The 14,524-nt window shown below is 41.4% G+C and overlaps 1 protein-coding gene across 1 annotated transcript in view; it reads left to right on the plus strand.

Annotated features, from left to right (window-relative positions):
* LOC308093607 (uncharacterized protein) overlaps positions 1-14,524 on the plus strand; it is a gene marked incomplete at its 3' end in the record, with an annotated part of 103,699 nt that overhangs the window by 39,272 nt on the left and 49,903 nt on the right. The window contains exon 4 of the mRNA XM_080439939.1: positions 2,938-3,015. Coding sequence (XP_080296065.1) covers positions 2,938-3,015 — 78 coding nt within the window. The remainder of the gene's footprint in view (positions 1-2,937; positions 3,016-14,524) is intronic.

Raw genomic sequence — 14,524 nt, forward strand, 5'->3', positions numbered from 1 at the left:
GCGTGAGGGGGCGGTGTTTTTTCAATTACTTTTTTCATTTTATTTTATTCAACTTTTTTAATTTTCACAAAAAGAAATATAGAAAATAAATGAAAAACGTAATTGAAAAAAAAAAAAACACGGCCCCCCCTCACACATTAGAAGGACAATATTAGTCACCAGAACCAAGGACATGTGTTTTCAGTGTTTTCAATGAATCTATCATGGTTAAAATGTAGTTTGAAGTTACAATGGCTTTGTATAGGAAGGGGGCGTGTCTGATAAAAATGAATGTCAAATATCTAAATTGTGAGTCAAGCAACTTAAAAACTGTCCGGGGTGCTCACAAAAGCCAGAGTGGACCTTACAATGGCCCCAGAAGTGTTTTAAAGTGAAATACCCCTTTAAGTATTTCATGCTAAGTATTTATTAGGCTATTATTATTATTATTTTTGTTTTAAAGGATGTTAGGAGAGCTACCACTTGTCCAGGCAGTGTTGTTTGTGTCTTTGTGAGTGAAGCGCCGTCCAGCGGACATGTTCTGCGCTCAACCATCATGCTCTCCTCCTCCACACAATACTTTTGATGAGCCGTGGAATGTAATTCCCAACTTCAAAAGTATTTTTCTGTGAAACTTTGAAAATTCTCCAACAGCTGCGTTTGGTTTATTTTTGATTTATTTCTTTGTTATTTTTGGAGGCTGTACGATGACACGGGTTGTGTTGACGGTTCAATCATTGCATTTCCACGCTGCATTCCCTTATCTGCCGTTTAACATGCGAGGCATTTAGCCCAAGTTGTTCTGATGACACAAATGCACAACAGCTGTGGGGATTCAATGCCTTGCTCATGGACACGCTGACATAACACATGAGTACTGGACATTTCCTTCCAAAGTCTGTGTGTGTGTGTGTGTGTGTGGGGGGGGGGGGGGTTAGGATTCAGTGTCTTTCCCCATGTGGAATATGATCAAGATGGTCCATGCTGACAGGTACATTCAACTATAGTGTCCTTTAAACCAGTGGTATTCAAACCCATTCATGTCAAGGACCCCCACATTGATATGTATTTAGCTGAGGACCCCCATCTGAAAAAATTTGTGCCCGAGACCCCCAGAAAAGAAGATTTATGCTAGAAAAAAAAAAGAAAAAGTTCAAGATTTCCCCAACATTTTCAATATTTTTCAAAAAATGTTAAAAAATAGCAGCAGATGTACAAGCTTGCAACACGGCACTAAGTGACACGCTGTGAGCTTGTATATCTGCTATTTTTGAATAGCCAACATAGCCCCCCCCCCCTCCCCCCCAAGGACCCCTGGGGTAGAGAACCACTGCTTTAAACCATCTGTATGTTTCTCAGTTGAAGGTGTAGTTTTGTAGGCCAAAGTGCTGCAGGGCTGCATGCTGCTGCAGGGCGTGTCAGAGAGTGTGAGTGTGAGTGGACACCCTGAGACTTTATCGATTACACTTTACAGAGTAGCAGAGAATATACTGCAGTGCTTCAGCTCCCAGCAGGTGATTAGCTTAGCTGCTCTGTGTGTGTGTGTGTGTGTGTGTGTGTGTGTGATTTTTGAGAGAGATTGTGCATGAGTGTGTTAAGAGGCAGTGAAGGTGAAGGCTCATGGCGATGTGTGAAATGAATGTGCGATGAGCACAGACCTCTACAGAGGGTCTGCGGAGGTCCGACACTGAAAATTCTCAACCTCCGTAGATACCACTTCAGAGGTTATGATTGGTTACCGGTTGCCAGAGTACTGCTGGGCAGTATATCGATATTATATCAACATCGTGATATGAGACTGGATATCGTATTATCATCATATGGCACAAGTGTTCTCTTTTCCTGGGTGTAATCACTTTGTCCTTATTTTATACTTATAAAAATGGGTCACAATACAGTATCATCGTCACAATATCGATATCAAGGTATTTGGTCAAAATATCGTGATATTCTATATCCATATCGCCCAGCCTTAAGCCAGAGGAGAGCATGATCACCACACCTCTGTCACACTTCCCATGCACAAAGAGCATACATTCACATAAAGTCCTGTGTTGTGTTAGAGTATAGTAACCACACCTGCAAAGAGTGCCTGCAAATGATACTTAAGAGTTGATTTGACCAGATGGGTGGAGTTGACCACAGCAGGACAATTCAGGTAGTGTCAGGTAAGCTGTGAATCATGAAAGATTCCCGCGATCCTGTCTCAACTTTCTAACATCTCGTCATGGTATTATTGTTCCATTTGGGGGAAAACCCGCCCCTCAGGCACCACTGGTAGAGGGGAAAAAAACTAACAATAGTAAGTATTTAGGCTCAGTGGTGGAAAGTAACTAAGTACATTAAGTACTGTACTTAAGTACAATTTTGAAGAATTTGTACTTTACTTGAGTATTTCCGATTTCCAATACTTCTACTCCACTACATCCCGGATCCAAATATTGTACTTTTACCCCACTACAAAAACTTAAATTACTAGTTACTTTGTGGATTTTGATTGTTATTACAAAACCTACATTAACCACTTCAGCTCTGCAGCCATTTGAAAATAGCCGATCTACAAGCCCACAATGCGTCGCGATGCGACACATTGTGGGCTTGTAGATCTGCTATTTTCAAAAGATTTGTATACATTTGAAAACTTGAAATGGGACATTCTGCATAATGAGTACTTTTACTTTTGGTACAAGTACATTTGGATGCCAATACTTTTGTACTTTTATTTTGAATTCCGGACTTTTACTTGTAACGGAGTATTTCTACATTGCATTATTGATACTTTTACTTAAGCAATCGAGTACTTTTTCCACCACTGTTTAGGCTACATATAGTGGTCATAGATACATAACGTGTTTGTATTGAATCCCTTCTCCTTCTTTCTCCTCTTGTTTTCCCTTCTTTTCTGTTTGAATTTTATTTGTTCCGTTTTTTTTTTAAACACACTCGGTCGCATGGTAGACCGACTCCCCTCTCCTAAACGAAATACTGAACGTGCTGGCTCAGGGTAACCTGTCGCCCTGCGCTCACACACAACAAGTAAGTACCACCGAGCGCTCTCATTTGGTTGGTTGGTTGGTTGGGGGAGGAAGGTGGGCTGGCGGTCCTCCCACTTTTTTTGCCGCATGCCCCATTCCGTCCTCATGTCGCTGGCCATAGCAGGGTCTGGGATGGGGGGGGGGGGGGGGGGTGTATGAGTTTGGGGGGATGTTGTGGTTCCTAGGTCAAGGGTCATGGTTGTTGGTTGTGCTTTCATTCATGTATGGACCTTGTCTGGTCAGGCCAGTACACCTCCTGTCCTTCAGCAATTTGCCCCTCCGGACTGACACGAAGCGTCCGGAGGAGAAGGAATGGACCAATATTTTTTTACACACACCCTTTGCTTGTGGTTCAAATGATCTAAAAATAGGGCCCAGGTTAAATAATAATAGTAATAATAATAATTAATACATTCTCATTATCCAACAGTGGATTAGATGGCAGCAGACGTCAGAGTCCTGACGTAGAACATCATGCGCCATAGACGGAAACTGGAGCCGGACGTTGGATGGAACAATGCATTGAAGTCAATGAGAGCCGTCTGGACAAGCTTATAAATAAACTATACTTTTTAACCACTTGAACCCCAGCAACCATATTCTGCGGGGAACATTGGCTAAAATAGCAGATCTACGAGAGATTTGGTGTAGAGGGAAGAATGCAGTCCAAATACTGACCCAACTCGGGTCCAGAGGGTTTAAGTGGTTTATTGCGAACTTTGTCAGATAATCGGTAATGGAAAATAAGAGATCATCCATCCATGTGTTGTTTTCTGATGTCTTGTTTTTAAATTTTTGACTGGGCAGTATTCTCTCTGGCAGGTTGGTCAGTTTGTTAGGCTAGACAGCCTAATCAGAAACCTCTTTAGAAACCTTACTTTAGTATATGCACATCAAAACGTTTGATAAGTCTTATTTTATTTTCCTGAACCCATTATTTAACAGAGATCGCAGTCATTGAAAGATTGTGTTTATTCATTCATAAACTTGTCTCTTTGACTTCAATGCATTCCATCAAACTTCTGGCCCTAGTTTGCTTCTCCGTGCCTGACGTACGCTGTCAAATCTGCCAGCTGGAATTGCTGGACCAAGAACTGTATCTGCCCTCTCCTTCTTTACATATCCTTGGGCTCTCATGAAGGCTGGAGTTGTACTGCACTTCCTGTACCTGAGGGTGGTGGCTGGTTTGGATTTAGGGTTCAGAATTCTTTGTTTGGGGGGGCAAGAGTCCAGCGGTACACAGATGCTGTACACTTTACTATGTGTGTTTTGATTTCATTCAGCCCTAACATAAATCATCCATTTATTAGTTGAGCCGTAAAGTGATTTGCATGTGTCCCATCCCATTGTCGGTGTATATAGACTTAAGTTTCAATGTCCAGAAATGTTGTTAGATTATATGGTTGAATAGCACTGTATTATGAGTCTTAAGGAGTCATTTGGGGGGCAAGCACTGAAGGTGCAAGGCATCTTTGCATTCCTTGGTTTTATCATTGTTTCTTCCACAGTTTTATTGTTTTTTTTGTTTTGCACAATCGCTCAGCTGTTTTTTATGAAACTCTGGACGGTAAGGATTAATCTTGAAGTTCAAGTAAGTCCCAAGTCATGAAGCGCATGGCTCAATTGAAGTCCCATGTCACCGTGTTCAGGTCAGGTCACAAGTCCCAGATTTCAGGCATCAAGTCCTCAATAGGGGGCATGTTTTTAGTGTGTTTTAACTCAATTCTTTATTCGTGGCTCTCAAGCTATCATCTACCAAGCAATCTTTACCTCTCTTTGTTGGTTTACAGATGGTTGATATAGTTCGACATGGTTGAAATGGTGTCTGATGTTCTTGCTGCATGTGTTTCCAGACAGCAGCTTTTCTTTGGGACCGTGAAGTATTAATATTTTGTTCCCGATTCCATGATCGATCAATGTCGGCTCTTGCACGTGTGTATGTGATTGTGGTATATTTAAAAATGTATATCAGAGAATACATCTTGCATAAACGTTGGGGGAAAAAAATCAAGTATATCAAGTCGTCCACCTCACATATCAAGTAATTAAAAATTTGAGTCCAAGTCACTCATCTCTGCTCCACGACAAGGCATATATCATATCCTGTTATAGCTACAGATATTAAACTTTGCACACATGCTTCTGCTTATGAGGAGCATGATTGAACCTTAAAAGTGCGCTCCTTGGAGCGCGAATTTCCGCCAGGCCGGGTTGCCTACCCAGGGCTGTGTGTCAGTCGTGGGGTGCAGCTGTCAGGACACGAGGAAGCTGCGGGGGCAAATAAGAGTTTGTACGACAGATGGCACAACTTGTTGCAGAAACGCAAGCGCTTTTGGAGGTGAGCTCTGTGGAGGCCCCTCAACATGCAATTCCAGTGCGTTACATTGTACAGGATGCTTGGGGGTGCGTTCATAATACAAGCCATTTTTGTAAGAAATAAGCCATGCCAACAATTTTGTAAAAATTACTACAGGCACACGGTATGGAGTATGAAAACCTGGATATCGGACCTGGGTCCAAGCATCTACCACTAATATAAAGGATTATCCCCTCTGTATGTGTCTATGTACACTACAGTATGTCTATATCTATGACAGTATGTATAATGTAGACTGTACAGTATATGGTACTGTTTATCGTCGCTGTCAGGCAGAAACCTTGTATCTTCAAATGTTTTTTTTCTCCCGCCATTTAATGCCCTACTACGTCATACCAGTTTCAAACTAAAGTAGTGAAAATAGCCGATCTACAATGCGACGCATTGTGAGCTTGTAGATCTGCTATTTTCACTTATTTCTGAACATGTCCGTTCCATTTCCTGAAAAGTGAAGTGAAGTTTTTTGGACAGCAACGATATGTGTGGCAGTGTGTATGTTCAGTACATGTGTGTGTGTGTGTCATGTTTAGATAACTACAGGCCATCCTACAGTATATTGGAGTGTTTCCAGTAGCCATCCAGAGGGGTTCAGTATCTTTACACCTCTACGGAACGGCACGCTACTGCAAATGAGATAGCTGGCGCTGAAGTGCTTTCTGTCAGTGATGCAGTACATGTCCTCTATGATTTAGATATGATTTGCTTCATGGTTTTACATAAGAGACGAGCGCGGCAAGCAGAGCCTCTCTGATGAATTCACACAACAAAATATTCATACTACTCACACACGCCCACGGCGCTCTCTCTCTGTCACTCATCTCCCACAATCTCCTACTTCTACGCTCTTAACCCATTAAGACCGGGGAACATTTTCTGTGTCATTTTTTTTTCTCTTTGGGCTATTCAAAAATAGCAGATATACAAGCTCATAGCGCAACATCAAGTGCCGCGCTATGAGCTTGAAGATCTGCTATTTTTTTAAATCCTGAAAACTTTCGCAAATCTTTGAAAATATATCTTTTTTAAAGCGAACATTTGTAACTCAAATCTTATTGCTTCTGGAGATTCTACAAATGTCTTCTAAATCCTAAAGTAAAAAAAACAAAACGTATGCTGCTATTTATCAGTGGTTCTTAAACTTTCATGTCAAGGACCCCCAAAATGATATGCATTTGTCCGAGGACCCCCATCTGAAAATATTTTGCTGCACACAGAAGCAAAGATCCGAGTTAAAAATGTATATATATTTTCAAAGACTTGAAGACATTTTCACGATAAAAAAATAAAACAATTGCAGATCTACAAGCTCATAGTGCGGCACTCGGTGCCGCGCTATGAGCTTGTATATCTGCTATTTTTGAATAGCCCAAAGAAAAATTAAAATGACACCCATGCGTTCCTGGTCTTAATGGGTTAACCCATTTGGAATACAGTTGGGTCCAATAGCGCTAATTAGCATTTCTATGACGCCTTTATCCAAAGCGCTTTACAGAGCGCTTTTTACATTCACACATTCACACACCGACGGCGGACGAAACAATTTAACCTAACGGCAGCAGCCCGTTTCATTTGGAGCAGTTAAGGGGTTCTGCTTCTTGCTCAAGGACACAATGCCAATGAGTCAGAGTCGAACTGGGAATCTTTCAGTCCCTTAAACGGCTGCTACTGCCGAACCTTCTTGTCTTAAATCAGTGGTTCTCCAGGGGTCCTTGAACGGATCCCCAGCAAAATGAGTTAATATAGCATCAATATCAGTTTTAGTACTCTAACCCTATTTTATGCTTCTTCAGCTATTCAAAAATAGCCGATCTACAAGCTAACAACGTGTCTTGTAGTCCCTCACATATATATTACATTATAACATGCATATACATTGTAGATGAGCAATTTTTTTTATCATTTAGAAAATGTAGAGTATTTGGAACAAAAAAGATTGGTGTCTGTGGCCAAATACATATTAATTTGGGGGTCCTTGACCTTTAAAACGTTTGAGAGCCATGGCGTTAAATGATTAAATGGGTCAAATGTTTTTTTTATTTTCGCAATAAGGCCATGGTGCGTTTTCTTTTGCAGTTGGGGCATAACCACGCACAGCTCTTATTTATGAAACTCAGGAAACTCTGGTAGAAGGACAAACATTTGCACTGATTTATTAAACATAGCTGTGACCAATGCTGTGCAAGTCATAAATAAGTCAAGTATTAACCTAGGACTCAATAACTCCTAAGTCAAGGGCAGGACAACATAACAAAACTCACACTTCATGCTCTCATAAACAAACCATCTCTGTACACTGTAAACCCCCTATCTGATAAAATGTCACATCTACTATGTGGCAGTGTCATGTGACATATTTATTGTGACATGATAGAGTACAGACTTGTCCAAGCTGTTTTCACAAAAAAAACGAAACAAAAACAACTTGAAAGTGATATGAAACTGATTTGGCTGCTATTTCACTCATTCATATTCTTTGTCAAGTATGACCATAGACTTAAAGGAGGACATGATGATTAATGAAAGACTAGGAAAGTATGTTGAATTGGTGACTGTCGAACAGTTCAAAGTTTGTTAAACAGTCTTGGGTTATGCTGGGGCTATACGCTTTATTTGGCGACCTATCAAATTATGTCACCCCAGAGGGCGCTGTTTTCAGTTTCGGCACATTAACTGTCTTGGGGCTGCAAATGAAGTCCCATTTATAATTGATTTTTAGCTAACTTGATATAGCCTAATTAGGCTGCATTTCATTGTCACTGCATTAGGCTAAAGCCACAGATTGTGATGAGTTATCTTGTTTCCATGTTATACAAAAAAAAATACTGTAGTAAAAAAAAGGCATTCTGTCATTCTTCGCTGACCTGGAAACGAATAAATATAAAATAATAGTTTTATAATAAATTAAACTGGACTACAGTACAATGAACCGCACCTTTGCAGCCAGGGAACTCGGTAATAAATGAATCCTGTCATTGTTTTGCACACTATTGTAAAAAATCACGAGTCACACAATTAACCGGGTCACTAATTTCGTCGTCACACAAACACACAGCTAGTGTGGCCATTTGGAAGCCGTTTGGTCCCATGCAGGCAGCCAGGCGCCAAGGAGCGCGTGCGTTCCCGTCGCGCACTACAACTACACCCATCCATATTTACATACCAAGGAGGGGGAAAAAGAAGAAAAAAAGAACAGATCTACAAGCTAACAACGCGTCGCACCGCCACGCGTTGTTAGCTTGTAGGTCTGTTCTTTTTTTCTCTCTTTAAGCACGCGACACACGCCGTCGTACTAATGGACGCGTTCCAAACGTCAACGCCTCCACCTCCTCCCCCACTTCTCTCTTCTCCCCCTTCTCTCCTCTGCTCCCGGGGTAGTAAAAAGCTTTAATTCGGGGCTGCCTAGTGTCCGTGAGTGTGTGTGTGAGAGAGACGGAGAAGGAGGTGAAGTGTCCGGACCGGTCCGGTTCTGTTCGGAGCGCACAGGAGTAGGAGGTGCAGGAAGGAAGGAGGAGGAGGAGGTGATGAGATGCTGATACCAGCGGAGTGTCCTCCTCCTCGTGCCAGTAGTAAAGGATGGACTGCATATGTATTGTCACGACCAAGGTAACGACCCACAGCTGAATCAGATTAACGCTAATGGGATAGGTCGGCACCAGGGACATCATTCTGCGCACCTCGATGTAAAATTGTCTTTTTTTTGTCCACAATGTGAAAAAGTTAAATATTTGGAAAGTGTTTTTAATTTAAGTAAAGTATATGTTTAGAACATGCTTAAACATTCGACAATAAAGGTCTAATATTTCTACAATTGCTGCAAATACTGCATATCCATGTCATGTTGGGGCATAAACAAGAAGCTGAAGGATAATTTAATCTGATAATGATGTACCGTGCATGTTCACATCATATACTTTACAATACTTTTTTTTTTTTTTTTTACATTTTGGACAAAATAGCCAATTTTGCATCAAGGTGCCCTGATGTCTGTAGTGCCCACCTATCCTGTATCCGTTATTGGCCACGTTAACTCCGGTTTATAACTGTCAAAACCAAATTATGGTGTTTGTTTCTTGATAATGTAGTTAGTTACCCATTAAATTCAGTCATTTAATTAAACATGAATGAGTGGAAAATACCCAGTCTGCTAGTGGTTAAATAAAGTGTATTTAAAGCAGTTATAACTAGAATTATTTATGTAATTAAGTTTTAATATAGTTATAATTGTGTTAATTCTGTGTTGTGGTTTATAACAGTCAAAACCACATTATGGCATTTGTTTCTTGATAATATAGTTAGTTAGTTAGTTACCCATTAAATTAAACACGAATGAGTGGGAAATACCCAGTATGCTAGAGGTTGAATAAAGTGTATTTAATATACTTTTAACTAGAACTATTTATGTAATTAAGGTTTAGTGTAGGTTAAAACTAAAATAGTTGCTATAGCCATTCATTGTTGTTTTTTAATACTATTTGGTATTGTGAGGTAGGCTACAAAATAATGACAGTTTGAAAGTGAAAAAGATATTGCATCTATTTCACTACTTGTGAATTTCTGCATCATGAATGACCTGCGATTCAAAGGGCTACCTGCCTGTCATTTGATTTACTTTTAAAGTTTAATTTATTTATTGATATCATAATGTTTATTGATATCAATATGTTGACAGACAGAGGTATGCCCCATGTATAATCACACACATACTTATTCACAGTGATTTGTTTCATGGCACATGTCATTCCACAAGTAGAGCATTCTCAGGAAGTTTACACATTCTGCCTCTTTAATTTGATCATGCTGAGAGTGTGTGTGTGTGTGTGTGTGTGTGTGTGTGTGTGTGTGTGTGTGTGTGTGTGTGTGTGTGTGTGTGTGTGTGTGTGTGTGTGTGTGTGGCCAGATAATGTGACTTCATCTCAATGATATAACTCAGTTCATCATATACTCACTCACTCTGGTTGTAAAAAAGGGAAAACAGTGTTTAGCTAAGAGCAATGTCACAACAGTAATATCAGCTTGTCTTTGACTAAAGTCAGTGTATCAACAATGTATATTAGTGTTGTGAGGTTTTAATCTAACCAGTAAGAAAGAAGGCAGCGCGCCACACATGAAGATGCTATTCTATCCTAATCTTGACTCTACTATTGTGCCAGGCCAGCAGATTTTTCTTGGACAAATCTCTCTCTCTCTCTCTCTCGCTCTCTCTTGCTCGCCCCCCACCCCCCCCGTATATCATTCAGGGAAGCATATATGGTTGCTAAAGAAAGGTTCTCATACAGAATTGAATCCCTTTATTAAACTTAATTAGATTAATGGTGAAGTGTTGGGTGTAATGAGCAGTGAAGTCTCTCTCCCGCCTTTGCTCTGTCAGTACAGTTTAACACACACACACACACATGCAGGCATTTACACGTGTACACTCTAGGGCTGCTTGTTAGCAGTCGGCTTACGGATATGCAGGGTGATCAAAAAGGAGAAGCACATATGAAAAATGTAGCTGGCTGTAGAATAGATGCTCTGATGTACGGTGCTTGTGGGACACCCTCTAAAACCATAATGCTCAATTATTTATGATTCATTGTGTTGCCAAAGACAGACAGACACACACACACACACACACACACACACACACACACACACACACACACACACACACACACACACACACACACACACACACACACACACACACACAGAGAGAGATCACCACCACTACACATACACACACACACACAGAGAGAGAGAGAGAGAGAGAGAGAGATCACCACCACTACACACACCTCCCTACACCTGGGGCTATATCACCTTGGTTTGTTGATGAAACACTGAAAATGTGATATACTCTCACTGAATGTCCTCAACCAGTCTGGTGTAGATGACTGATGAAGGCAGCTGCTGACTGCTTGAGTGAGGAAGACTGACGTGTGTGTGTGTGTGTGTGTGCGCGCGCATGTGTGAGAGAAAGATGCTGTGTTTGTAGGACAGCACCTTGGTGTTGTGAACTATTTTGAGACAAAGTGTGCAGGCAGCACGTGTGTGAGTGTGAGGGAGGCTAGCGGAAAGGTCATGGGGTCACCCAAATCAGTAGGGTTCATAGTCTTCTAAATCCTAACAGGTTTCTGAAAACTTTTGTTGCTATAATATCACTGGTTCTCAAACTTTTTCATGTCAAGGACCCCCACAGTTTATTTGGCCGCGGACCCCCATCGCGGACCCCACATCAAAATATTTAGTTCCAGGCCGCCCCCCCCCCAGAAGCAAAGATTTGAGTTACAAATATTTGAGGTACGCCGACATTATATTGTACTCTAAACATTGTGAGTTCAGATGATGTGTCTTTGCGTCATCATCTATGATGACACAGTAATGTGTGTGTGTGTGTGTGTGTGTGTGTGTGTGCATATGACTTACTTCAGATACATTATACATTACTCATTGAATATTTATGTCCATATAAGGTTAACATAGTGGTGCATGGCTGCAGAGAAGTGCAGTGAGAGCAGCACTGCAGTGGACCAGGGCAGTGATGATAATGGCAGCAGTGATTATAGTTGTTTTCACATGTGTGAATGTATATTGTTGCTGTCGGGCAGAAACCTCTTATGTCCATATTTTATTATGGGACGCATCTGTGTCATTTTAAGATTTGAGTTTAAAAGCATTATTTTACACTTTGGCTATTCAAAAATAGCAGATATACAAGGTTTTGAAGAAAAAAATACCACAATAGTTTGTCATTTCGTCAATACAATCTTAGTGTTTTGCCAATTATTTGGACCAGCGGGCCCTGGCCCAGAGGTTGGGAATGGCTGCCTTACATAAATAAGAGATATCCTTTGCAAAATTCATCTGCCTCTGAGTTGTACATGTCCCCTGGTGATGACACTATGGCTCAGTGCTTACTAGCGCCCAAGACAAAAATGGCAAGACTTGTCATCTCCGGTTTACTTCCCGTATCTGCGCGACGTAGGCGCATGCCTTTTTAGGAGACCGGAAGCAGGTTGGAGTCTATCGATTCCAATGGAAGAGTTAACGTGAACACAGCTTATGCACCATTCTTTAGCTCCATGGTCACTGAACTAAATATTGGACCTGATCGTCACAAGCCACACAATATTCCCAAGATTTACATACTAAAAAACTTTATTATCAACCTTTCTCTGTCCCAGCAACACGTTCGAGATTTGCCGTTTGCCCTGTAGGAGACCATTTGTAGGATTTGTGTACCATTTTGCCTCTGGTGGCTACAATTGGGATGGTGTATCATCCTAAACTAACCATCTTTGTTAGCGCTGTTGCCTAGCAGTAAGAAGATCCTGGGTTTGAACCCGGAACCGGGAGCCTTTTCCGTGTGAAGTTTGCCATGTTCTCCCTGTTTTCACGCGGGAGACTTGCATGTTAGAGATGTATTCCTGTCAGTGCCCTTGTGCAAGGCACTGGCCTTGGTGCTGGAGCTGGTCCCCGGGCGCTGCACACTAAAGATGGATTAAATGTAGAGCACCAATTCCTCCATGAGGATGCTTTAGTGTAGCTGTGTATGATGTGTGAGAGCGCATTCATTCAACTTAACGCTAGTCAAGTCACCATGCCAAAGAGGGGAAAACACACAAGGATTTATTAAGTCCTACGGTGTGCTGAGCATACAAAGTTTTACTACCGGACGGTGGCAACAGCTGATCAATGTACAATAGAAGATGACCAGCACAGAACTGTACAATCTTATGGATGTGCGCTGGCCAGACTATTCTGTGAAATTCTGTGTAAAGCTATGGGAGTTTTATCCATGCCCATGTCGAGTGTTGTGCAGCCTTCTATTATTTCATGCAGCCCATATACCAAAGACACATATTGTGTGTGTGTGTGTGTGTGTGTGTGTGTGTGTGTGTGTGTGTGTGTGTGTGTGTGTGTGTGTGTGTGTGTGTGTGTGTGTGTGTGTGTGTGTGTGTGTGTGTGTGTGTGTGTGTGTGTGTGTGTGTGTGTGTGTGTGTGTGTGTGTGTGTGTGTGTGTGTGTGTGTGTGTGCGAGAAAGAGGTAGCAAAGTTCCTTGTCTACCATGATTATGAATTCGCATGTAGGTGTTTATTGTGCTCATGAATCAGCCTTTTAGACATGTCCATTTATTTTGTTGTATATTATTTTATGTCAGTTCATCTATCAATGTAAGAAACATTTTCTGTAGCTGTCTGGAGAGAGAGGGAGAGGGAGAGAGAGATTCTAAATTATATGAGCAACACAATAATAGGCATACATTTTCAGAGCGGTAATATGCCAACATTTTAAGTGGGTGTGGGAGCAGTAAGGTACCTGTGTATTGGTTAAGGTGTTGGACCAAAAAAGGTTGAGAAACACTGATTTAGACGCTCCAGTTGTTTAAGCTGAAGATGTTCGTCTAGCCAGTTATGTAGATAACGCTGTTATACGTTACATTTTGAAACACAAAACTCAGTGCGTAACCACAAGAGTGTTGCAAGTTGGCTTTTTGACAATCGCTGACACAATGGTGAGAACAGATCACTCAGACACACATTGAAACTGTAAAATAAATGTGTTTTATTGCATCTCACATCGCCATCGCAATATCCAAACAAGTTATTGCACATTGCACCATGTTTTCTCCATATGGCGCAGCGTTCTGATGAGGGCGGTTGAGGTAGCTTGTCAAACGGTTGTGCGCAGACACGCCTACAGTAAAACAAACAATCACATTTGAGGTCACTGTTGTTTGTCCACAAAACACTGCTCAAAGTATGGCGGGTATTTAACTAGTGAGCATGGAGAGGGCCAAGTGGGAGCTTGTATTTACTATTGCAAGAGTAAATAAAGAACTGGAGGACTGCTCTGTTTTCCATGTGTCATGGTGTGTGGTATTGGTCTGTGTTGTACTTCCTCCCTAATTCTATGCTTGTGTAATGGACTGTTTCTCAATGTCTGGTCCGGGGCCCACCAGGGGTCCAAATGGACCCTTATGAGACCCCTATGGGTCTGTAACTCTTTAGAGTGGACAAATGGAACCATTACAAAAAAACACAACTACACTGTAAAAATCTCAGACTTCATGTAAATCTGAGTGTGTACAAATGGAACCAAATGGACCCTTACGGTCCATTTGGACACTCTGGTTGTCCCCAGACCCAAC

This window comes from Gymnoscopelus braueri, assembly GCF_963280865.1.
Source record: "Gymnoscopelus braueri genome assembly, chromosome: 10".
Classification (NCBI taxonomy): Eukaryota; Metazoa; Chordata; class Actinopteri; order Myctophiformes; family Myctophidae; genus Gymnoscopelus; species Gymnoscopelus braueri.